This window comes from Mastigoproctus giganteus, chromosome 1 (genome assembly GCF_048544385.1).
Source record: "Mastigoproctus giganteus isolate SK-2022 chromosome 1, ASM4854438v1, whole genome shotgun sequence".
In the NCBI taxonomy this organism is placed as follows: domain Eukaryota; kingdom Metazoa; phylum Arthropoda; class Arachnida; order Uropygi; family Thelyphonidae; genus Mastigoproctus; species Mastigoproctus giganteus.
The window spans coordinates 213,620,512-213,645,706 of NC_143575.1; the positions used below are offsets into that span (position 1 = coordinate 213,620,512).

At 37.8% G+C, this 25,195-nt stretch overlaps 1 protein-coding gene across 1 annotated transcript in view; it reads left to right on the forward strand.

The window, feature by feature from the left end:
- Window positions 1-25,195, forward strand: part of LOC150091509 (14-3-3 protein epsilon-like) — a 124,918-nt gene that overhangs the window by 45,556 nt on the left and 54,167 nt on the right. Inside the window, exon 2 of the mRNA XM_090384277.1 lies at window positions 22,049-22,248. Within this exon, the coding sequence (XP_090240403.1) occupies window positions 22,049-22,248 (200 nt within the window). The remainder of the gene's footprint in view (window positions 1-22,048; window positions 22,249-25,195) is intronic.

A 25,195-nucleotide genomic window follows, 5' to 3' on the forward strand; every position in this document is an offset into this window, starting at 1 on the left:
TTTCTGGATGTTTGTTTACATTAGTGGTCTTCCAGCATTTTTGGGCTTGCTAGCATATGCATAATACGCCTATTGCCCACCATGTCCATCTGTCTGTCAGTATCTCCATTTTTCCACCTGCATGTTAACTTGAGCTCACCCAGTGGAGAAATTTTCATGAAATTTTATATTTGGCTCTTTTTAGAAAGATTTATTGAGCCATCCCAGATTTGATTAAAATCAGACCAATAAATTTTGCAGTTATTTTCAATTTTTTTTTTCACAGAAATTTCTTGAAATACATTTGAATTTAAATATAAATTAAAAATCCAGGAAAAAATAAAGTACAGTATTACAAAATGTCGAGCAAAAATTACACTTATGTGCAATTATTTATATATTATTAGTAATTAGTTAACATTAGTTAACATTAGTAAACTAATTAGTTATTAGTTAATATTGATAAACATTAAGTGAAAATCACATTTAAGTTGTGCAATGGATCGAAAGTAATTATTTATATATTATTAGTTAATTGGTAATAATTTATTTACTTTTTACTTCTATTAATTGTAGAAAAATAAATTCAAATAATTTAAGAAATAAAAATTAAATGTGCCTGATATGTTGTAATGCATTTTGTTCATTACCTGATTTGTTGAAAGTAGTCAATGAACTTTATTAATAAGTTCATTTTTTTTTAACAGAGCAGTGTTTGCCCCACGTAAGTTCTAAATCATACACTAAATTTAGTTTTTTTTGGGGGGGGAGGGAATTACTTGCCTGACATGTAATAATGTTAAATTACAATGAAGGATTTAATAATTTATAAACCTTGCTCTACAGAAGCGGCCAATTAATTTGTGTATCCTGCCAATGGTGATGGGGCCAGAAACCTTGGCAGAACAGATAATCTGCCAAGGGCCAAAAGGAGCAATTATGGAACACAATAAGTTTCCTCCTCTAGAGCTGACAAGCTCTAGGCCAGACATAGAAACTGAACATGACATGTCTCAACCCAAGAGGTTTAAGACCAACTCCTCAGCCATCGATTTTCCTGCATTTCTCAAAATGCACTCTCTTACAGATCAGCCTCTCACCAAATTGTCTCCGTTTCTTATCCTGAAACATCTTGAAAGTCTTGCAGGATCTCCTAAAACAGTCAGGGGACCTACTAGTAGAAACAATCAGCAGGAAACTTTCAGAGCATCTACTGAAAGTTACAAATTTTGTTTCCTCCTGGAATTTAAGTTCAAGTTTCTCCTCATGGTACCCTAAATGCATCTAAGGGTGTTATATCCAGCTGGGACCTATTGAATGTCTCAGAGGAGGAGATAATTTAAGAGCTTCAGGAGCAAAATGTAATTGCAGTAAAAAGAATCATGATTAAAAAGGACAATATACTCACACCTACTATACAGCAAGATTATACTCACTTTTAATACCCAAAATCTACCCTCTAACATAAAAGCAGGTTATCTTCTTTGCCACATTCGAACCTTTCATACCTAATCCATTGAGATGTTATAAGTGCCAAAAATATGGCCACTCTCAAATGGCATGCAGAGGAAACCCAGGTTGTCCCAACTGTGGATCATCCGATCACACTCAGTGATTGTTCGGCAACAGAAATGACCTGCCCTAACTGTAAAGGCAACCCTCCTGCTTATTCTTGGAAATGCGACAAATGGAAAACTGAAAAGAAAATTGTAAAATACAAGATTGAAAATAAAGTAAGCTTTCAAGAAGCAAGGAAATTAATTGCTCCCAGTATTTCTAAACATACATACTCCAATGTGGTGCAAAAATATCAATCAGTGGCTACCCAGACTGATGTTACAGTCCCCTCCAACACTTCAATCTCTGACTGTTCTCTCTCAGCAACAGTCCAGTATCCCCAAGCACTTGAACCAGGCAAGCAATACTGGTCTTACAGTACCTGCAAAATCTCCTCCTCCTCCAGTGATTGATGCTACATCAAATAAGAGAGTCAAACATAAAAAAGAATATTCAGGACACATCCATGGATACAATTGACTCATCCAGACAGGAAGACCTAATCTTAGAAATATACAGAAGATGATATGGACACTGTTTGGCCATTATTCTCCAAAAAAGAAAAACTGAAACCTGAACGCCATAAACCAGTCACATAAAAAAAAAAAAAAAAAAGTCAGATACAGCTGCTTCTACTAAACACCAGTAATGCCCTTATATTCTACAATGGAATTGTAGAGGATTTCGTAGCAACTTTAACACTATTCAAGATTTAATTAACTGCTACTCGCCAGTTGGTTTTTGTCTACAGAAACATATCTGACACCTCAAATTTCTACCACCATAAAGAGCTATTGTGGCTATCTTGCTTAGCTCAAAGATCCCAGCCAAGCAAATTGTTCTACAAACTGAAATTGAAGTTGCCATATGTTTGATAGCTCAGATTGCGTTAACACTAGTATCAATCTATCTCCCACCAAGACATACCTTCTCTTACCAAGATCTTGAAAACCTCCTAATACAGTTACCATCACCTGTCTGTCTCTTGGGGGCTTTCAGTGGCCACCACCCCTTATGAGGATTGACTAACTGAAATGTTTCTGGATAAGCAAAACCATATCATCCGTATTACAGGTCTACCCACTCGCATACAATTACCTGCTTGACAAACGTCTGCAATCGATCTGTAAATATGCTCCCAGATTCTGTTTCCGATCATGGAATGGTCTCTTATGGACAACCCCATGGGCAGTGACCATTTTCCAATTATTTATGATCTGCTCATTTCACAACCATTAGCCCAACCCTGCAGGAAATGGAAGTTCTCTCAAGTCAATTTCAGTCAGCCACCACCTTGGATGAGAAATTTATATGAACACAATTAATAGATGAAGCCACAGATTATATCACTTCACACCTACTATCTGCAGCTAAATGTTCAATTCCATTGTCGAACCCCCAGTCCCAACAGCACCTTAATTGCACCTATTGGTGGAATGAAGAATGCACAAATGCAAAGAAGTTAAAAAGTAAAGCGTGGAATTTATTTCGTAGATCCCCAGCCACAGCTAATCTTAACTACAAGAAACTAAGGTCAAAAGTGTCTCATTCAAAAACAAGCCAAGAAGAATTCTTGGATTCTGTTTGCATCTACTTTCATGGAATGGGCAAGAACTCTGCTCCTGAGGACATAGCAAATGCCTTGGGCAAAACCTTTGCCCAAGTTTCAGCGGCATTAACTTTTTCTCCGAAAATAAAGACCAAAACTGAACAAAGAGCCATAAACTTTCAAACCTCAGTTTTCCTTCCACATAACCAGCCTCTTCAATTTTCTGAACTTCTACATGCCATTAAAACAACTCACAACGGTGCCGCTGGGCCAGATGGAATATCTTATATCATGTTACAAAACCTTAGTGACAAAAATTTACAAATACTGCTGGTCTACTACAACCGAATATTTATTGAAAACATCCCAGCTCTTGGCATCATGCCACAGTTCTTGCCATTTTGAAATCTGGAAAAGATCCTACCAGTCCTAACAGTTATAGACCTATTTCCCTATCCAGTTGCCTCAGTAAATTACCTGAAAAAATGATCCATAATCATCTTGTTTGGGTCATCGAAACGCAACAACTAATTAGTAATAATCAGCATGGCTTTTGAAAGAACAGGTCCTCCTTTGATCTCATGATCAAAGCTGAGTCTGCAATTTGTAATGCCTTTGTAAAAAAAAAAATGAACATCTTGTTATGGTTTCCATAGATATAGAGAAGGCATTTGATACTACCTGGCATCTTGGCATTCTCGGTGACCTCCATGCTCTTGGTCTACGAGGCAATCTGCCTTTATTCATCAGGAACCTTCTCCAGAATCGTTCATTCCAAGTTCGATACCACAACTTGCTTTCTACGACATTTTTACAGGGAGTGCCACAGAGGTCTGTACTGAGTGCAACCCTTTCTGTCCTTAGAATTTATTCCATCACAAAAACTTCTAAATACTCTTTAGACCTACCTTTATGCCGATGATCTCTATTTCTTGCCATTCTCAGAATGAGATCTATTGAATGGCAACTGTAGATATCCCTGTATAAAAGTCCAAAGCTGGGCAGGGTTTAAATGGCTATCGTCTATCACAGCAGAAAACTGTTGCAATCCACCTTTGTAATCAACAGAAAATGCATACAGATCCTGAACTTCAGATGTCAAACTTTACCATTTCAGTGACTAACAACATCAGATTCTTGGGATTAATCCTTGACAGGAAATTAAATTTCCTTGAGAACATTAAATTTGTGTATACTTTCTACCTCAAAAAGCTGTGAATATACCAAGAGCTTTATCTGCCTTGTCTTAATATTTTAGATTTTGATCCTTTTATTAACATTCATTCTTAGATTTTTATTTTTATAGCTGCATTTTAAGTAACTTTAAAATGTATCTAAATTTTATAAATGTCCTTTCGGAATTTTAATTAGAATTATTTATATTTATTATCGTATTTGCATAGTATTTAGTTTATTTTATTCAATATTTAATTTGTATTTATTTAATTCTAGTCTTTTATTACTGTTTTTTAACAGCGTTAACAGATTTCACTGTGATACTGCCTCCGAAAACTCCCACTGCAGGGTGAAACTTCAACACTGTCTTGTCCACACTTAAATTCTGCAACCCGTTGTTGACTGGTATATGAAGGACAAGATTCCCCTAATGTTCTCTGCATGTCTTCATGAATTTCTTTTAGCACATTCCCTTTAAATGAAGGTACAGTTAATCCTCGTATAACATGATAGTTAAGTTCCCATAAAATGTTGTGTAGTGCGAAACAGTGTTATACAGGACTAAGAACCAGTACAAAAATGGGGGGTGGGGTTACGTTCCAAAAGCTAACAAAAATGCATCATTTTATAACTCATTTCTGTTTTCAGAATATCTTCACTTTCTGAACTATCTTCAGCAGCATCTAGATTTCGTGTATCTTCTGCTCTCTTTAAAAAATCAGTATTGTGAGATTGTTTGCTTTTGCTTGATAGATCTTTATAAATTGCATGGTATGGTGGAGCTAAGGATTTTTGAAGCTCCCTTTTGAAATTTGTTCCTGTCAGTCGAACTATCTGCATTTATAAAATAAGATTCTAATTGCTCGGCTAAGTATATGCCTTCCCATATGCTTTTTAGTGTAAAATTTGGAACTTCAGAATTTTAATCTGCTCTATATCCTCTGATCTGAATTGATTTGGTTTACCTCCGATGCCATTTCTACCAAACCTGCTTTGCCAGCTTCTTTTTCTGCCAGTAATTCTTGATGTCTTCAGCAGTCATATCATCAAACCCCTTCCCCTTCCTACCAACTTGGTAATATCTACTATTGCACTGATTCTGTTTTCTGCTGGTTTGACCATATTTTCTGAATGAACTGACTCTGGCCATATATTTTTCCGACACAGTTTTAATGTTGATGGTTTTATTTCTGTGAGCAATAAAGTTATGATTCCGATACAGTCTACAATTGAGAAATGTTTCCATGCCTCCAACACTTCAATAGGTTCGGAATAAATGTTTTCCAAAATCCATTGTAAATTTTCTGATGTAATGAGTTTTAATGGTAGGTATAATGCCTTGATCTAATGGCTGAATTAAAGAAGTTGTATTAGGTGGTAGGAACAGTACTTCAATATTTTCGACGACTTAAATATTTTGGATGGCCCGGAGCATTGTCCAGTAGTATGAGGTATGTTTGTGTCAGATGGCACCTGGGATTTCTCCCATTTCCGTGTGTGTTCACTGTATCGAGGACAGTACACTGTCAAGCCAGAGACTTGAAAGTATGTGGGCCATGTCTGTACAGCATGATGTGTTGTGCCCATTGTTTGTCCAGCTTATTGGCTGCCAGGTCCCTAGTGGGGCCCGACATTGCCCATACCTCGCCACATGGAGGCTAGCCAGGTGTGTCCAGTATCACAACAAGTTGCTCTGGCAGGTCCTGCCACCTAGTTTCCTGGAATTTCAGTGACTAGGACCTAAAAAAAAAAATTACATGTTTGACATTAATACTTAATGGGGATTGCTGTTAGGAAGTTGCTGGTTGGGGTTGAACCCCAGAGAGATGTGTTAAAAGGCCTAATAAGTCGGGCAAAACTGATGTTATTAAATTTAGACATGTGAGACTAGATAAAAGATAATAGTGTTAGTTGTCTTAGAGATTTACATGAAACCAGTAGAATTTAGACATTGATTAGAATTTGTCAGCATTGTTAAGGGGTGTACTCGGTCAGTTTGTGAGAGAGGGGGCAGACTGAAGACTGGGGGAAAACAGAAGAATAGGGACGATAGAGTAGGCATTCCCAAAGAGGTCAGTGGAGACGAGCTCCACCAGGCGAAGTATGGAGGGAGGAGAGGAGACAGACCTGTCTCCTCCCTCCCCTGCCTAGGGATTGGGTTTTAAAAGGAACAGGGTTAGAGTACCCAGTTCAGATCACCAAATGTCGTGTCGGCAGCAAAGCCGCAATGTCTTTGTTGGTGATAGTTGACATGTCCATGTAGTGTCGAATCCAGTAAGATCAAGCTGCCCATCCCACTCTAGGGGTGGGATATGTCAGCTGGCAGTGGGAACCCACCAGGTGAAGGGGTGGGGAGACACACACATTTACTTTATTCATAATCTGCATTCTCACTCTACTTGCATTCATTTTTTTTATACTTTTTTCTTATATTTTATAATTTTTTCCAAGTTTTATTTATATATATATATTTTCCCACTCACGCTCATTCATCTTTTTCTCACACACTGGGGGGATGCAATGATGTGTAGTGTAAATTTAAATAATAATTAAAACTAGGGTTAGTGTGTACTTAACTGTAGCATTTATGATTTGTGTTTTTTTCTTACACACTTACAATTCCATTCATTCTTCTAGCTTTCATTTAATTTATTCGACTCTTGCTTTCTGCACTGCACTCTCTGGGGACCTCAACTTACTGTTATTCTTCAGTTGTGGTGCAGGCCTAGCCGCAAGTTTTTCGCAGGCCAGGGGAGAATGCAGTGATAGTGTTTGTTGTGGTTAGTAAATGTTTGTTAGTACATATAAAGTAATGTAAGTTAATTTTAACTTTGTATTCTTTTGGCCAATTACATTTGCTCTTCCATTTATTCCCATTCACTCTCTCTCTCTCATGCTAGCTCACTCTTTCTTCCACCAAAACTGCCATTTATTCCCTTTTACCATAATTCCTAGTTCATTCAGTGCCCAACCTATTCATTCTGTCTTTCATTCTATATTGCTTCTCCTTGCTACCAGCTTACTGATATTTTTCAGCTAATGTGCTTCCCTGGCTGCCAGTACATCTCCCTCCCCTACATGGTTACTTATTTGGTGTGGGGTCCCAGGTTCCTACACATGGCAGGGTAGTCCTGGGGAGTTTTGTCATGTCAGGTTTCTGTCAGGGCACAGAATACTGCTATCCTGACAGTTTTTTTTTTTTAAGTCATCGTCTGGGTATGGTGGAAAACTTTGACAATTTTAACTATTGATTATTGTTTAATTGCTGGGGGGCTGAATTGCCATTCTTTGGATTGTTCTCCGCATTTCGAATACTTTGTGTGAAAGATGTAAAGGCTTTAATTTTCCTCTTCTATGATGAACAGATGTCTCTTCTCCCCTGGGAAGGGGCCCAATCTGTGCTATTAGCTCTGTTCTTGGGATATCATATATTATACATTCATATAGAATGTGTGCCCAGTCTTCACTTTTGCCACAGGTGCAGTTTGGGTCATCACTCAACCCTAAGGAAGTTAGTTTTGCCTTTAGGGAGCTGTGACTTGTCAATATAAATGTTGTAAAAAGTCCAGGGGCATACCACTTAGGCACCTGTGGCAGAAACCTCTGGTTTCCTGTCCCCACTTTGTTTGCCATAGCTCATGGAGTTTTGTGTCTATTCTTTTTTTTTCATCATTGAAGGTGTTGGTTGTATCAAGGGCTATCCCCAGAAAATCTGTGTGTATGCCCTTTTTAAATCTATAATATAAGCCTCTTTTGGCTACTTCCAGATAAAGTGGGAGAGCTCTGGCCAACAACTGTAGCCCAGGTGTGCTTACTGTGTGACATGCTCTGGTAATAGTGAGTAGTATTGTCCTTTATATCGATTCTAATTTATTCCTATTTCTTACTATGGCTGAGCAGGTGAACCACGCACCGGCTCCACAGGTAAGAACATTGCACTGTGTATGATTGCCAGAGTCTTTCTTTTGAGTCCCCAGTCTGCTTGACTGATCCTGGCAATCATACCTGCATAGTTTCTCAATTTCTTCGCCAAGTAGATCTAATGGAGGTAAAATGTTAATTTTGAATCAGATCACTCCAAGATATTTTAGTTCTGTTACCACTTTTATAGTGGTTGTGTTAATTTTGATTTGTGGACGTCTTCACTTATCCACTATACTTGGGTGTAACCCCCCCCAATCATTGGTGGGGAATCAAAGTTCAAATTGCCTTTTAGAAGTACTTGTTTGGTTTTTTCAGGCGATATTTTGAGCATGTGCATTTGTGCCCACTCTTGTAGCTGCAAGAGGGCAGAGTTTGATCTTTGCTCTACAACCACTCACGTGTTACCTTTTTTACAAGGAGAATCATGTCATCTGCAAAGGCCAGGCTTTCCACGGGGCCCAGATCCAAGGCCAGAAATTCGTCCAGTGCAATGTTCCAGAAGAAAGGGCAAAGGATTGAACCCTGCAGGCAGCCTTTATTCACAGGGCGTTTTAATTCCCGGAACCTTGTGCGTACTGAGACACATCTGTCTGTAAGGTAGCTGTTTATTACCTTATAGAGGTGTTGTGGGGCATTTGCCTGGCGGAGTCTCCTAAGGACACTAGGCCACCAGAGTGAGTCAAATGCCCCAGCAAAGTCAATGGAGATTGCCAGCATATATTTCTCTTCTGAGTTTTTAACTGTTGTCAGTAGGTGGTGCATAGCATCCTCTGTAGAGTTGCCCTGCTTAAAACCATACTGATTGTTCGAATGTAAACCTGCTTCTGTGTAGTATTGAGCTAATGATTCTGTATATTAGTCTTTCGTATATTTTCGTATATACAGGGAGTAGTAGGGCTATTGGTCTATATGATTTGGGGTCAGTAGGGGGTTTCTCAGGGTTTTTGACAATCTTGTTCTCAAACAATTACAAGTTCAGTAGCACAAAATCTAACACGGGATCTCCCAATAAATTTTTTTGCTTAATGACTAGCGAGTCAACAGTGGGGGATTCACAAAAAAAAAAAAAAAAAAAAAATTGAAATGTTAAAAAATTGCATCCAACATAATAGTAGGGTTTTGTGAGCATAAATGCTCAAAACTACTTGTGAGATTTGCCAAAATTCTCTAACCGTGTTAGAGTGAAAACGTGTTGTGTGAGGATTGCTGCAATATATCAATCGCGTTAGAGCAAAACCATGTTAGCATTAGCAAGGGCACATGATGCAAGAAAGCAAGCTTATATAGCATCAGCCAAAAAAAAAAAAAAAAAACACCTTACACACACACACACCCTCCTCATTTCACCCATCCACTCACTCCAAATGTTTGTCTTGTTCTGCCTTGAATCTGTTTAAGCTATCAACATCTACGACAGATGGAAGTTTGTTCCAGCAGTCAACCACCTGCTGGCTAAAGGCAAACTTCAGCACATCTGTCCTACAACTGTCTTTCCTCAGTTTGAATTTATGCCCTCTCAGGTGATTATTCTGAGCAAGAGGAGGAATCCCATCAGCATTAAGCATACTCAAACTATCCAAGGCTTTATACACCTCAATCAGATCACCTTGCAGGTGCCTACTCTCTAGACACTGTATTTGCAAAACTGAAGCCTTTCTTCATCCCTTTGTTCCACTCACTAATCTTGTTGCCCTTCTCTGTACTGGTTCCAACAGCTCTACATCCTTCTTAAAATAAGGCCTCCAGACCTGTATACAGTACTCAAGGTGTGGTCTGACCATTGCGTTATACGAGGGGATAATCATCTCCTTATCCCTGCTAGAAAAATTCCTGTATATCATTGACAAGAAACCATGGGCAATTCTTGCAGACCATCTGAACTGCTCACAAAACTTCATATCTGCCTGCACAAATACCCCTAGGTCCTTTTCACTCTCTACCACTGTTAGTGTAGGTACCATGCAGTTGATACGTTACTCTGGGGTTACTGCTTCCAATATACAGTACTTTACATTTGTCAATGTTAAACTTCAGTTGCCACCTCTCAGCCCATTTGCTCAACTTTTCTAGATCCTGTTGCAGCAGTGTACTGTCATTAGTGTCATTAACAACCCTGCCAACCTTCATATTGTCTGCAAACTTGGACATTAAGCCTGATATACCATCACCAATATCATTAATGAATACCGAAAACAACAATGGACCCAACACTTGACCCCCTGGGGGACTCCACTAATAACATTAGTCCATGAAGAGCAGTATCCTTTGATTACCACTCTGACTTCTCCCACTCAACCATCCCTTTATCCATAGCAGCAATTTTCCTCCAGTGCCACTGTTCCAATTTGTGCAGCCATCTTCCATGTGCAACGGTATCAAAAGCCTTTCTAAGATCCAAATACATGATATCAAAATGGTTCTTTGCATCCAGTTCCTTTGTAACTACATCATAGTATTCAAATTGGTCAGACAATTGGTCATTAATTTCCCTGTAACAGAAGTTTAACAGGTCTGTAATTACCTGAGTCTCCCTTTGATCCTCTTTTGTGGATTGGGATCACTTTTGCACATCTCCAGTCCATGGGTACTTTCCTTGAGTCCGAAGAAGATCTCATAATTATGGCTGAGGGTTTGCTTACTTGTTTTACTGCCTCCTTTAATATAACTGGATAGATTCCATCCACCCCAGGTGCCTTTATGTTTATCTTCAACAATTTCTCCTACACTTTACTCTCTTGGTGCCTCCATAGCCAGGTGGGCAGGAGCAGCAGTGCGTCGCACATGCTTCTTGATTAGACCAGTGTTCAGGCCCGTGAGCCACCAAATACGGAGGATGCGGAAAGGTCAGGGAATGACCACTGCATATACCTGGAGCAATAGGGCCTTAGTTGCTAATGCTCCTAAAAACCAAATAACATTTCCACTTTACTCTGTTATTACAAGATTATATAGCTTACTTCCAGAGTTTAATACACCTCTGGCATTCCCCTCCCTGAATAACTCATGTGTGAATGTAGATGTAAAATATTCATTTGGTTTGTTAGCTACCTGAGCAGGTTCATCAACAGTTGAACAATTGACATCAAGTGGACCAATCTGATTCATCCCCTCCCTTCCAGAGTTTATATAAGTAAAGAACTCTTTGCTGTTTTTCTTTGCATCCTTTGCCAAAGGTTTCTTGTAATTTGCCTTTGCCTTCCTAACCTCCTTGTGACTTGGTTACAGACCAGCTTATATCTATCATAGGCTTCTATGTCGCCTGTTAATTTATATGTATCCCATTCATTTTTCTTCTCTGCTGCATGTCTAATTAGTTTATCTGACATCCATTTAGGCCTAAATCTTGAACAATATTTCTTAGTTGGTATGAAAAGCCTGTAGCTTCCAAGATTAATTTTTTGAATGCTTCCCATTTTGAATTTGCTGTTGGTAACATCATTAGTTGGTCCCACCATGTAGAATTTAAATACTCTCGGACCACTGTAGTCGCATTTACGAAAGCAAAAACCCTTCCCTTTACCCCTGATGGTAGTTACCTCTTTGAATAAATCCTACTTCAGTATAATGTATCACTGCCACCTAGTGGTTCCTTTATCTGCATATTCTTAATGCATGAAGAATCATTACTATAATCAGATCAAGAGTTATTACTTCTAGTTGCCTCCCAAATATGCTGCTGTAGAAAACAATCATGCAATAAATCCACAAAATCCTTGCTAGTGTGTGTGACTAGTCCACAAATTACAATCAGTCTCTGGGAAATTAAAATGCCCCATTATAAGACATTCTGATTTACTGGCCCACTCTATTTCTCTGCATTATTGCTCATTATACTCATCAGATTTATTAGGCCTATAACACACACCTGCTCATTTTTCCTTTCCCAGTGCTGAGGTCATACCAAACAGACTCAACATTGCATTGTCCACCAACATCAATTGGGTGCACTTTTTAGATTTTGTTTCTTAACTAACAACATAACCCTTCCTTCCTTCCTGTCCATCCTTTCTGTACACATTGTATTTCCCAAATTCCAATTCTGCACTGCTTATGTCTGTGTGACACCACATACATAGCTCTCTGATATCCCTTCAGTATCTGCCTTTGATGTCTTGACTAGCACTTCAAGCTCATCAAATTTATTAACTATACTTCTAGCATTGGTGTATAGCAAGTATACATGCACCTGTTTCTACTTTTAGTTACCCTAGCACAGAGGTTCCCAACCTTTCTAGGTTCACGGCACCCTTAGTGTCCCAGTAATTTTTTCACGGCACCCCTAGGCCAAAAGAAATACCTAACACACTGGTTTTTGACCTTTTAATATATACCTATATAATAATTTTATTCTTTATATAGAAATACTTAATAAAGATCAATTATAGATCACGACAAAATAAAAATATGGTATAATGGATATTGCACCGTACCCTTTTTATTGTACCCTTTTTATAATGAATTAAATATATAAATTTCAAAAAATTTATTATAATAATACCAACTTTAAGTAACTTAAACCCAAATTACACAGCACCCCAAGAATGTTGTTGCAGCACCCCGGCTGAAAACCACTGCTCTAGCACATCCCATGTATTTACTTGTTCCACTATGACTCCCAGCAGTCCTGAAAATTCCTATTGTCTTGCCTTCCAGGCTGCTGCTCAATTGCATTTCAATAGAACCAGTGCAAGGATCACTTTCACCTCTGCCAGTGACTACTGTTAATCTATTAGTCCATGTAATCCCACACCCCAAGCTAGCAGTTTTCTGATCCACCTAACTCTGCCCCAATAGCATCAGCAAATATTTTTGCACCATTTCTATTTAATTTTTTTTTTTTTTTATGAAAACCCCAAACATGAGAGGTATTAGAACCTATAGTACTTAGTACCATGCTTGGGTTGGAGGTTGAGAGGATGAAAGAAGATATTTGTTGACGTTAGACTTGAACTTCTGTAGACTGTAATTTTCAGGAAATATGTAGGATGGAAGGTTGTTCCAGAAAATGGCAGTTGAATGAATAAACAAGGAAGATGAAAAGTTGGTTCTGAGTTTGAAGTTTAACAGTAAATGGATGTTGGCTGGTGGCGGCATGTGTTCAGACTGTTGTGAAAAAGAGCAGGAATTATAGAAGCCAATTCAAAAGAGGAGTGCCCATGAAAGTATCTGTAGAAAAGGCATGTGGCTGAGACAGAGTGGAGAGACTCTGTTAGAGAGGAGTCATTAATTAACCTAACTGCCCGCTTCTGAATGGAATCTAGAAGCCTGAGAGAGGTTTTGGGGGCACCTACCCAGATGTAGGAACAATATTCCATGGCAGGGCGGATTTGCGATTTGTATGGAGTGAACAGCTGTTTGGAAGAAAAGTAATGCCGAGAGCGAAAGAAAATCAAGTTTTTTAGATGCAGAGGAAGCAATATTTGTAATGTGCTTGTGCCAAGAGAGAGATTAGAAGTCAGGGTAATCCCCAAAAGAGATATCATTTTGCCTAGAAATTGGAGTGTTACCAAAGATAAGCATAGAAGCGGAAGAATCCATTTTGCGAGATAAGAGAAGACTGATTTTTAGAAGGATTGAAATCAACTAAGTTGTCTTTGTCCCACTGGAGAATTACCTGGAGATCGGCATTTAAGGAATTGGTAGCAGATATTCAAGAAGTTTAAGCTGGTTGAGCATGGCAAGGTTTTTCAAAATGGAAAGTGGAATGCAATGTGCTATCATTGGCAAAACTATGGATGAATTTCCAGTCTATGGAAGAAGGTCATTAATATACAAGAGGAAAAGAGTGGGTGTAAAGAACTGAATCTTGGGACACCAGCATTATTGGAGAAGTTAGAAGGCAGAGCCATCTACCATCACCCTTAGTGAGCGATCAGAGAGAAAACTGGATAACCAATTACAAAAAACAGTTGGCAAACCATAAGATGGAAGCGTTTTTCCGTAGCTGAGTGGTCGGGAGTGCAGTAGCACACGCTCTTTGAGTAGACCGGGGTTCAAGCCCCTGACTGCTGAATATGATCGATCTGCCAACCCGCACTGGACCAGTGTGGCAGATTATAGTTTATTTTCCCTCAGCATGAATTGTTGAGGAGGCTTCCATCCTTAAGTGGGTTGAAAATGGCTGCACTTTACTTTTTTTTTTTTTAAGATGGAAGCTTGTTTAAAAAACCTTCATGCCAAACACGATCGAAAGCCTTTGAGATGTCAATAGCAACTGCTTGTGTTTCACCAAACTTTTCCATTGAATTTGTCCATAAATGGGTAACATAAGCCAGAATATCACCAGTGGATCGACACTGATGGAATCCATACTGGCGATCGTTGATCAGACGGAAGGTTTCTAGGTAGTTTAAGAGTTGGCGGTTAATTGATTTCTCCATTACTTTAGAAAGAATGGAAGTAATTGCAGTGGGACAATAATTGGATGGGAGTGATTTGTCACCCTTTTTTTAGGAACTAGCTGGATATGAGCAAATTTCCAAGCAGAAGGAAAAACACCTTTGGAATAAGAAAGTGAAAAAAGGCAGTAAAGAACAGGAGTAAGTTCAGGAGCACAGGTTTTGAGAACAAATGGGGAAATACCATCAGGACCTAGCTTTCTAGAATTGAGATTTGTCAAAATCCTTCTGACTTCCTTTTGACGGAAGACCACAGGAGGCATTGAATGGAGCGTGTTGGGAATGGTGGGAGGTGTTTACCAAGATCATTAATACATGAGTTGGAAGAAAAATGGGATGCTAGCAGGTCAGCTTTATCCTTGGCTGAGGTGACAACAGAACCATCTGGTTTGGACAGAGGTGGGAGCAGAGATGGGCAAAAGTTGTGGCCAATAGCTTTGGCAAGAGACCAGAATGCTCGGCTACCATTAGGGCAAGAAGCAAGTTTTCTACTCTTAGCATGTTCAAATTCTAGTTTGGACTGATTAATAACTGCTTTGCAATTGTTGCGAGCTTTGGTGTAGGCAGAAAATGAGACTGAAGAATTAGAAACAAGCCAATTACGATATGCAACATAAAGGACGAGGTTTTAAAGTGGAGTGTGGAATAAAGAATTCCATTCCTACAAGAATAATTTCACTGACACAATCAGAGCAGATGTTGACATCAGAAGTTTTGAAACAGTAATCCGACCAAGGAAAAGAAGAAAATAAATCTCGCAGATCATCCCATTTTGCCTTCTTGTAATGCCAAACAACACGAGGTTGGGAATAGCAATGAGATAAAGGCTCAAATGGAGAAGAGACAATCACCAAGTTGTGATCTGAAGTGCCTAAAGGACCTCTCACTTCAACTGTGTACTTACAAGGGTTGTTTGCGAGAAAAATATCAAGCATGTTGTGGCTGTGTGGTTAGGGTTGTCTGGTATTCTTGTAGGTATTTACCTACAAGTGTAGGTAAATACAATCTGTACAAGGTCATTAGAAATTGCAAAAGCCTCAGCATCTCAACCAGCTGGGTCGGTGTGACTAGAAAACGGAAGCCAGCTGGAGTTGTGAACATTAAAATCACCAAAGAAAATTACCTCACTGTTAGGAAAGTTGGACTGGAGAAAGTCAAGTTGCAAAGAGGAAGTCAAAGAGCTCCAAGTGATTAGTGGAGTTTGGAGAAAGGTAGACAGCAGATGAATTTGACACAATGAGGTAGAGAGATTTTAAGCCAGAGAAGATCGAAGAGAGGAGATTCCATATTACCAATTCTCTGACAGGGAATATCGGAACGTATGTATGCACAAGTACTACCTCTGAGGCAAAAGGAATCATACAGTGAATAATTTGGACAACTGAGATGAGAAGTATTTGAATCAACTGATAACTGAGATTCTGTCAGAAAAAGTACATGGGGGTTTGGCAGACTGGAAGTGGAAATGGACATTGTTGAGATTAGAATTGAGACCACGTATATTTGTGAAATGAACTAGGAAGTGTTTGGGAGGTTTAGATATTTTCGCAGATAAGCTTAGTCTATTAGTTTGACAATTCATGGTGTATTCAATATTAAGAAAAAGTGGGTGGGACATGCTCTATGAAGTAATGAAATTTTTGGATATGGCGTACACATGATAAGAATATACCCAGATCCTTGACATAACGTTTCCTTGACAATTTCCCCTGCACGCACACTACTCGGACTCCCTCCAGTCACTATCTGGAAGAGTAGAGGTAGCAGGATTATACACTAGCTGATCCAGAAGCCTCCTAAAGAGTTACCAATTGGGTGTACTAACTAGCGGGCGGCCTGTAAACTGTTTTAGAGCTGTACCCTCAAAATGTAAGGCAGATTGGATCTCGCCATGATGTTCATCATAACCTCAAAAGTCATCAGTCATACTGCATGATGGAAGAGTTGACCGGAACTTAGCTCTAGAGACTAAACATGGGGTCCACCACTTCAAGCCTCCAATAAGCAAAGTGGTGGTATTGCACCTGTTGATGAGTCATCTACCACCTAGTATTGCCTGGTAACACAGAGGGGCAGCATTCCCCCATGTGGTTTGAGTGCTAGTATATCCCATCCCTGTAGAAGTACTCTGATGTTAACAAGTTGACTGTTAACTCATGTTGTAGAAGTATCATGTTATATGGGGGTTGCCTGTACTCATTGACTGCATGGTGCTTGATTCTCTCAACAGTTGCCATCTTCATTTACCTTCCACTCTTCAGTGCCCTCTGTAAAGGAGAATATAGTTTCAGAAATTTTCTTTGAACACACAAGAAGAGTCACAGCACAGATTGGCAATATTGTTTTTCATGAAAACCTTTGTGATCTATATTGAGCTGTATGAAGGATAGTTATTCCAAAGAGCGTAAGTAGAAGGGGTAATTAGAAAGTGAAAAATTTGTTTTTTATGTTTGGAGTTGAACTGTGAATGTTGACCAGTTGAGGTACATGTTTGGAAGAAAAGCAGAATTACATATCTTAATTCAAAAGAATGGTGCATGTTGAATATCTATAGAAAAGGCATGTAGCAGAAACAGTATCTGTGTTATAAAGAGTTGCACGAGTTTGTGGGAGTCATTAATTAACCTGACTGCACCCTTTTGGATAGTTTAAGAGAAGGTTTGTGGGCATTCTGGATGTAGCAACAATACCACATGGTAGGGTAGATTTGTGATTTTTACAGCATCACTAGCTGTTTAGAAGGAAAGTATTGGCCAGAACAATACAGAGGAATCAATTTAGCATATGACAATGTTAGAAGTCAGGGATGGGATGTCCCTGTTGAAGATAGGCAATCGTGTTTAGAAATCTGTTGGAGATGGGCATTGGATTAGTGCCCATCTCCAACTTGGGGATTGGATTAATTCTCCAGTGTATAGAAATAAGACAGGGCTTCAATTTTAGGATTGAAGTTTGTTTTCTTCTATACACTGGAGGATTACATGGAGATTAGCATTTATGGAACTGGTAGTGGATATTCAAATAGTTTCTGCAGAACATGGTTTGTCAGATTGGACAAAACCATGGGCAGGATTTCCATTCAGTGGAAGAAGATCATTAATACAGGTAAATAGTTAAGAAACTATTTTGATTAGCTGCTGGATGTAATTATGTATAGCTTATTTGAAAGATAGTTTAAACTTTTTTTGTTTCAGAATAATTTCAATATGGTAAAAGTACCACAATCTATACAATGAACAGAGGATTAAAATTTTAAAGTAGCATGCAAAATATGAAAATGCATGCTGGTTCAAGATGTTTTTTTGGACATAAACCACCCATGATAAAGACCATAATTTTGTGAAAAAGTGGGAACAGTGTACAATCTACCAAAACCCTGTAGACCTTGTATCTTAAAGCCATCTGCTAATATGGAACTTGTGAGAGAGGATATTGAAACAAGTACGCTAAAGTGAACTTAAAATACCAAAAAAAGAGACATTTTAAATAAAATAACTAATTTAAATAGTTTAATCATTCCACGTTAAAAAGTTTGACTGAGGATGACTCAGATAGAGGATTAGAATTTGGAATGGTTTTTGGCCATGACTGTTGTAAACTCAGTTATCATTGTTTTTTGTAGGTGGATTAATGAAGCCACATTTAAAGTAAATCAAACTGTTAATCACCATAACTTTAACAACTTCCATTTATTCTTTAACAAGGATTTAAATTCTCCTAGCTTGTCAGTCTCAGCTGGAACTTGGACAGGCATTTCTCCAATGAATAGAAAGCTATCTGTTACTGCCAAAAGACAATCATTCCATTAATGCAGTCCAAAATCAATTTTCGGTATTGCTTTTTTTTTTATTTTTTTTATGCAGGATGGAGCACCAGCCCACCATGCAAAATTTGTCAGCAAATTCTTAGAGGAAGTGTTCCCAGATTGATGGATCGAATGGTGTGGGTTCCATTGATTGGCCAACATGCTTCTTGGATTTAACACCCCGTGATTACTTTTTGTGGAAATTCTTAAAGAACAAAGTATTTGGTAATAAGCACAGATTTCTGCTGCAGTTTCAGCAGTCAATAGTTAGAGAATTTGAGAACGTTTCTGAAGAATTGAGCTCAAGCTAAAAAAAAGGTGCAAAATTTAGAAATACCGATGACCCTTGATTTTGCAGACTAATCGGGGGGAAGGGTTGTCTGAAAAACCTGGGAGTCCGAATTTTCTGAACGAATATTTAAAGAAACATTTAACTGTGTAGTACCCATAGTAAACATGATTAATATAATAGGTAGTGTACATACAATGCACATTACTTATAAGAAATGTAAGTAGTATAAGATGTAAAAATAAATATACTAGAATAAATAATAAAGCAAAAATCAAAAACTATTTTCTCTTACCTTGATGGAGATAGAACTGAGTTTGTTGTGCTGTGATTGTATAGTGGGACTCAGAATAATTTATTCTGTGTCAGTGGAGCTCCCCAGCTCCACTGAAGTAGCCTGCTGTGATGAGGCAGGCTGGGATGAAGATGGGGCAGGAACAGCAACAGATTTGAAGAATGTGTCCAGCTTCATCTGTTTACCTCCTTTATGACAGCCTCTCCTAACATATGTAAATGATGGTAGTGGGGCTGGATTTCACTGATGTCTGAGAGGCTGACATGCCAAATGACAAGATCAAGTGCCTCTCATACTGCTGTCTCCTTTTTGGTTTGTTAATTTCTTCCTCTTCATCACTGGATTCCCCCTCAATGTCGCCTGCTCTCCCTTCATCAGCAATCTCCTCTGGTGTCAAGATCTGGTATCCCGGATCTACGTCACTTTCCTCTAGCCAGTCAGTTATGTCTTCCACTGTAACATCTCTCTCCCCCCCCTGCACGGCATAGCATTTGGTGGAAGTTGGCAGGCTCAAACTCTTCAAAATCATCAGGGTCACTGTCAAAAAGCAACTCCTTCCAGCTATGAGTCAGTGTGGTGGTTTTTACGTCATTCGAAGAGTCAACTTGATGTTATAATTTTTTGTTTTGCAGACTATGCTGCCCTCTTGTCTTCAGTCAAGTCTTCTTCCTCCTCAATGATGACCAAAACTTCATTCAGGTACCGTCGCTGGTAGAGCCTCTTGCATGAAATTGACTCCTTGATCCATGAGTTGTATTAGGAGGGAGAAACATGGTATGCATCTTGCCTCACTGCTGACTAATTTCTCAGTAACTGGATGAGCAGGAGCATTATCTAATAAAAGAAGAGCCTTTAAAGACCTTACTGATACCGACATACTTCAGGGACAAAATGCTTGAAAAAGCAATCAGAAAATATGCTGGCATTGAACCATGCCCTCTTTGAATGGTTAGTAGATAATAGGCAACTGTTATGTAATCTTTCAAAACACGCGGGCATGCTGATTTGCCCACGACAGCCAGCCTCAGGCAATGGAGGCCATCAGCACTTGTACAGTATATATCTGAAAAATGTCGCTTGCTCATTTTCTTTCCACGAGTTTTGTCTTCTTTTCTGAAGGCTTGAGTATTTTTTGGTAGGGACCACCAGAATAACCGTCTCGTCTCCATTATAGACCTGAGATAAGAGCAGGCTCTCCTTTATCAGTTCCTTGAGGTGGAGTCTGAAAGACTCAGCTGAATGTGTTGCAGCAGACCCAGCTTCACCGTGCTCTTTCCTGTTACATATGCCATGGCGATTTCTAAAATGCCACAGCCACCCATCACTAGCTTTTGAAACTGGTGTTACCTCGTGCAGTGCATAAGGTTACACCAGTAACATTCACTCCACATGATTGCTCCTGCGTGTACCATTTGTAAACAGCTTCTTATAGATCTTTATCGTTGCTTACTTTCATGTGCTTTCTGTCACTGATGGAACCCATACCTTCAATATTATACTTTAATCCAAAGCTTTGGGGCTTTCCTTTGGCCTTGCAAATATCAGAAACAGTTTGCTATTTAACTCCATACTGCTCATAAACACTGGCCACCAAGGCACCACTCAAGATTTTTAATCAGCTCAAGTTTTTGACCAAAACTCAAATGTACATTCTTTTTTTTAACACTTGTTTGTTTTGAAGCCATTGCTGGTCACAAAAATGACTTGAAATAATACTAACAATGGATAAATGTTGATACAAAGTGCACTGTTCTCATGCTCACAGCCAGATGAAACAAAAACAATACTGCTGCTGTGCTTGCTAACCAGTGGATGTCCCATGAATTACAGTCGGCGTCCGGAAAATGGTGGTATAGTGGAATTTTGATTATCCAGAATTTTGTTTTGGGAAATTGAGGTCCATGAATTTGAGGGGAAACAGTATTGCTTCAACAAAACATTTTCACTGCAGATGTGCAACATTGGCAGGAATTTTGCTGCTGGTATTTGGTGTTCTGCATTCTCCCTATAGCCCAGATTTTGTCCTGGAATGTTTTTTTTTTTTTTTTTTTTTCCCACACAAAGCTTAACCTGTGGGTGGTTGTATAGGGCCTGGAGACTTCTGTTCTAAAATATTAATTGCATTAACTGCTGGTTTAAGGTTAATTGTCAACTTTCCATACCTTCCTGAAATCCTTTGTTGCAGGTTAGTCAACGTGATATGTTAGTCTGTTACTTGTTTGGAGAAGTCTGGGTTTGATCCCTCTTAATGACTGGAGGTTTCTGTTACCTAGTTACATAATAGTTAAATGATCATGGATGGGGAAGGAAGTGAGTTATTCTGAGGTTTGCAGCCCACAAAACATGCATAAGAACATGTCTACAGTTGTAATATACCATAGAGATGTGACTGAACTCCAGTGCCTTTATTTTTTTTTTTTATGTAAAATGTGCTTTTACTTGAACAGTCGGAAGTGAACAGTTATTGTTTACTGAGAATTAGATGTGGAAAGAATCGATCTGACATGCAATTGTTTTTGTTCCTGAACAAGTCGTCCTGGGTGCCACTCCATTACAGTAAGTTTAGCCAACATAATAGAAAAAATTCACCATGATCCATGAGATTTTCTTTGAAGAAATGTAGTTTATACTTGTTTAGAATTTTTGTTTGTGCTGCCATCTTGAATTCAGAAGATATAGAAATTTTGATTAACAGAAATCTGAATGGAAATTGAAAGGTTTACAGTTATATAAGGTAGGTTCCACTTAGACTTATTTTCTAAGTATCATTTAAGAGGATTATATTTCAAAACAACTCTTTAATTGCTAACTAATCATTAATACTACAATTATTTCATTCTCTGAAATAGTTCAAACAGCAAGATAAGTTTGAATCATTTGTTCAGTTCCTTTTCAGCATCATATTGTAAACTTGGTATAATTTTAAACTGGCTATATAATTTTAATTATATAGCCAAATTATATAAATATAATTTTAAACTAATTAGCAACAGTACTTATGCCGAGTACACATTCTAATGCATATCAAATTCATTAAAAAATTAACTTTCAATGCTAATTTTTTATTTTTCAATAGAAATGGTTGATGCCATGAAAAAAGTTGCTTCTTTGGATCAGGAACTGACTGTAGAAGAAAGGAATCTCTTATCTGTTGCTTATAAGAATGTTATTGGTGCTCGCAGAGCTTCATGGAGGATTATTAGTAGTATCGAACAGAAAGAAGAAAATAAAGGCTCTGAGTCAAAGCTTGAGATGATCAGGCAATATCGGATACAGGTAATAAGTTAATGTTTCATTAGTTATTTATAATCTGTTATTAAAATATTGGATGTGAACAATGTCATAATACAGTAAATCCTGTTATAGCAAACTTCCTGTTGCACGAATCATTTCATTTTATTGAAAGTTTGTTATAGTGGATATGGCTGAAATTTATTTCAAAAGACCATTATTTTCAGATAAATTCTACTGTGCATTTCTAATCTATAAATTTAACAATTTTTTATTTTTATATATTTTATATATATTTTTGCTTTATTTAATTAAAATTAAATATAAACTAAAATCAATAAATAAGGTGACAAAACACAATGGCAAAAATAGAAATTTATTCAGAGATCGTTTGAAAACTTCTTCATAAGAGGTATACTATATCACAGTGTTTCTCAATCTTTTTACTGTCGTGGCACATTTTCCAAAGAAGAAAAATTTCGCGGCACACCTAGTCATAGAAGAAAAATTTCGCGGCACACCTAGTCATAGAAGAAAAATTTCGCGGCACACCTAGTCATAAAAGAAGAAATTTCTAAATTAAATAAATAGAACGAAAAATAATATTAACAATTTTTTTTTATTTATACTTATATTATATCTGTGTTATGCAAACAATTCTTACAACCAAAATAAAATATTTGGACAATGATGTTAAAATAAAAACGACGCTAGTTTTTTTTTTAAGATTTCGCGGCACACTTGGAAAATTTTGCGGCACACTAATGTGACGCGGCACACCCTTTGAGAAACATATGATATAGTATAAACTTTTACTAAACTGAATATTCAGAAATATAGTAGATCTTATTGTGTTACTTTCACATATTAATAGATCAGTTTTTGTTTTTGGCATTTAACTTTTTTTTTTGTGCATTAGCACAAAAAAAAGTTAAATGCACAGCTGCATGTATTGATATAAAGTTCCATTCAAACTCCAGCATGAATATATGTCAGAGAAGTTTACAACTATTCATTCTGACCTAGGATACAATAATTAATCAAGATCAGCAGTCAGAACAGCTCAAACCATGGTCACTTCAAATGAATGTGCTCCTGTGCTGACCATTTGGCTATGTGATGCCGTTCAGTAGTGAAGAATTTTAGGTTCTTCTAAGAGATTGTCATCCTAGAGCAATGCGACTTCTTCATCCCTTCCCCCAGTGTGCTTCTAGTCATAAAAATGAATGCAAAATACCTATTCAAGTTAGCTGCAACTCTGGCTGAATTGTGTACAGTTTCACCACATTTCAGAGCTAGAGGACATGGTTTTGCATTATAGCTTAGGTTGCTATTGTGCCAATAAATCCCAAATCAGAGCGGGAGGAGACCTGTATGCCCTTTCCCTTTTTATTACCTGTTGCCTTTCACTCAGCCAGCCCCCGATTCAGCATTTTTTTTTTTTTTTTTTTTGGTCAAATTGGGTTTAAATTTGTGTACCTTTTCATGTTAGTTTATGAAGTTTACTGAGAATGATATCATATTATTCTCCGTAAATTTCATATGAACCATATTTTGTAAGTTTATTAAATTTGTCAATAAGTGATTTAAATAACCTTTTTATGCTTCAGATAATGAAAATCTTTCAAAATTGCTTCTGTTTGTAGGTGATAATGATCAGAGTCCTAAATCTTGGATAATTAATGCTTTATTATCCATAGTTATAAATAAATATTCCATGGTTAAAATGAGGAAAGCGAGATCATTTTTCAAGAAACAAGTCCAATAAGTTATTTTTTTTTTTTTTTGATTCTGCATCCCCTCTAGTTCAGTGCTTTCCAAACATTTTCTGAAAATGCACAATATACATGCCAAAAATAATTCACCTCACCCAGAATTTTGTAAATATTTGATACCCCAACTTTCTAGTTCCTTAATCTTTAGGTTGATGATGGTTCATACAAAGGTACACAACTTCCTTTGATTCAGGCCAAACTATGTAAACAAAAGAGTTGCTATTAGTTTTTAAAGTGTCCAGAGCTTGCTGACTGTCAAGGATGAAGCATATAAGAAATGACAATTTTTAGTGTATTACGTAATTGTATTTTGATCAAATTTATTTTATTATTTTTTATTTTTTGGTAGTTGTTGGTGCATCGGCTTCTGTGGCCATAATGCACCTCCCAAAGTTTTTGCAGTACTTTGATCCAAGCCCAAGGCGGGATTCGAACCCACGACCTTTGGGTTGCCAGCCAGGCACTTTACCCACCCGGCTAGCCCTGTCAGCATTTGATCAAATACATCAGTACATTGTAGTGAAGAGAAATCGGAGTTAAAAACAATGCCAATATTTTGCCATAATTTGGTGACATTCTTTGGGATGTTAGAAAGCCTGTCTTAGTGACTTTGGATGCTCTTTTCCTCTACCTTTATTTGCATTGTGTGCTACACAGGTTTGAGTCATTGTAGGACAGTATTGTTCTTCTAAAAGAACTATCTAAATATGATGGACCTAAAAAAAAATTCCCTGAAGTATTTAATAATGACTCTGATTAATGAACTCTGATCCACGAAACTTAAATTTCTTTAATTACTGCAAGTAATAACATAAGAGGGCCGTTCTGAAAATACGTGGACTGGCAACACTGCTTCGTTGCTATGAAAACAAGTGATTAGTTTGCAGTCTAGGAATTTCCCCCACCCTTTCTTAGTTAGTTTGCGTAAGCATGTCAGGTAGTATTAATTTTTGTGTTCGTTTTAACAGTTTATGTGACGTGTGTTTTATGATGGGGGATGAGAAAGATATTTCGTTAATAATTAGACAAAAAATTGCGATTGAATTTTGTGTTAGGCAAAGATGGTTTTTGACTAAAAGTAATCATGTGTGATGAGTCCTGGATTAAACATTTTGATCTAGAGTCCCAAACAGCAGTAAAGCATATGGAAACACCACGATTCACTGTCTCCACAAAAGTAGAGTTTTTTGTTCATCAAAAAAATTGATGTTGATTTT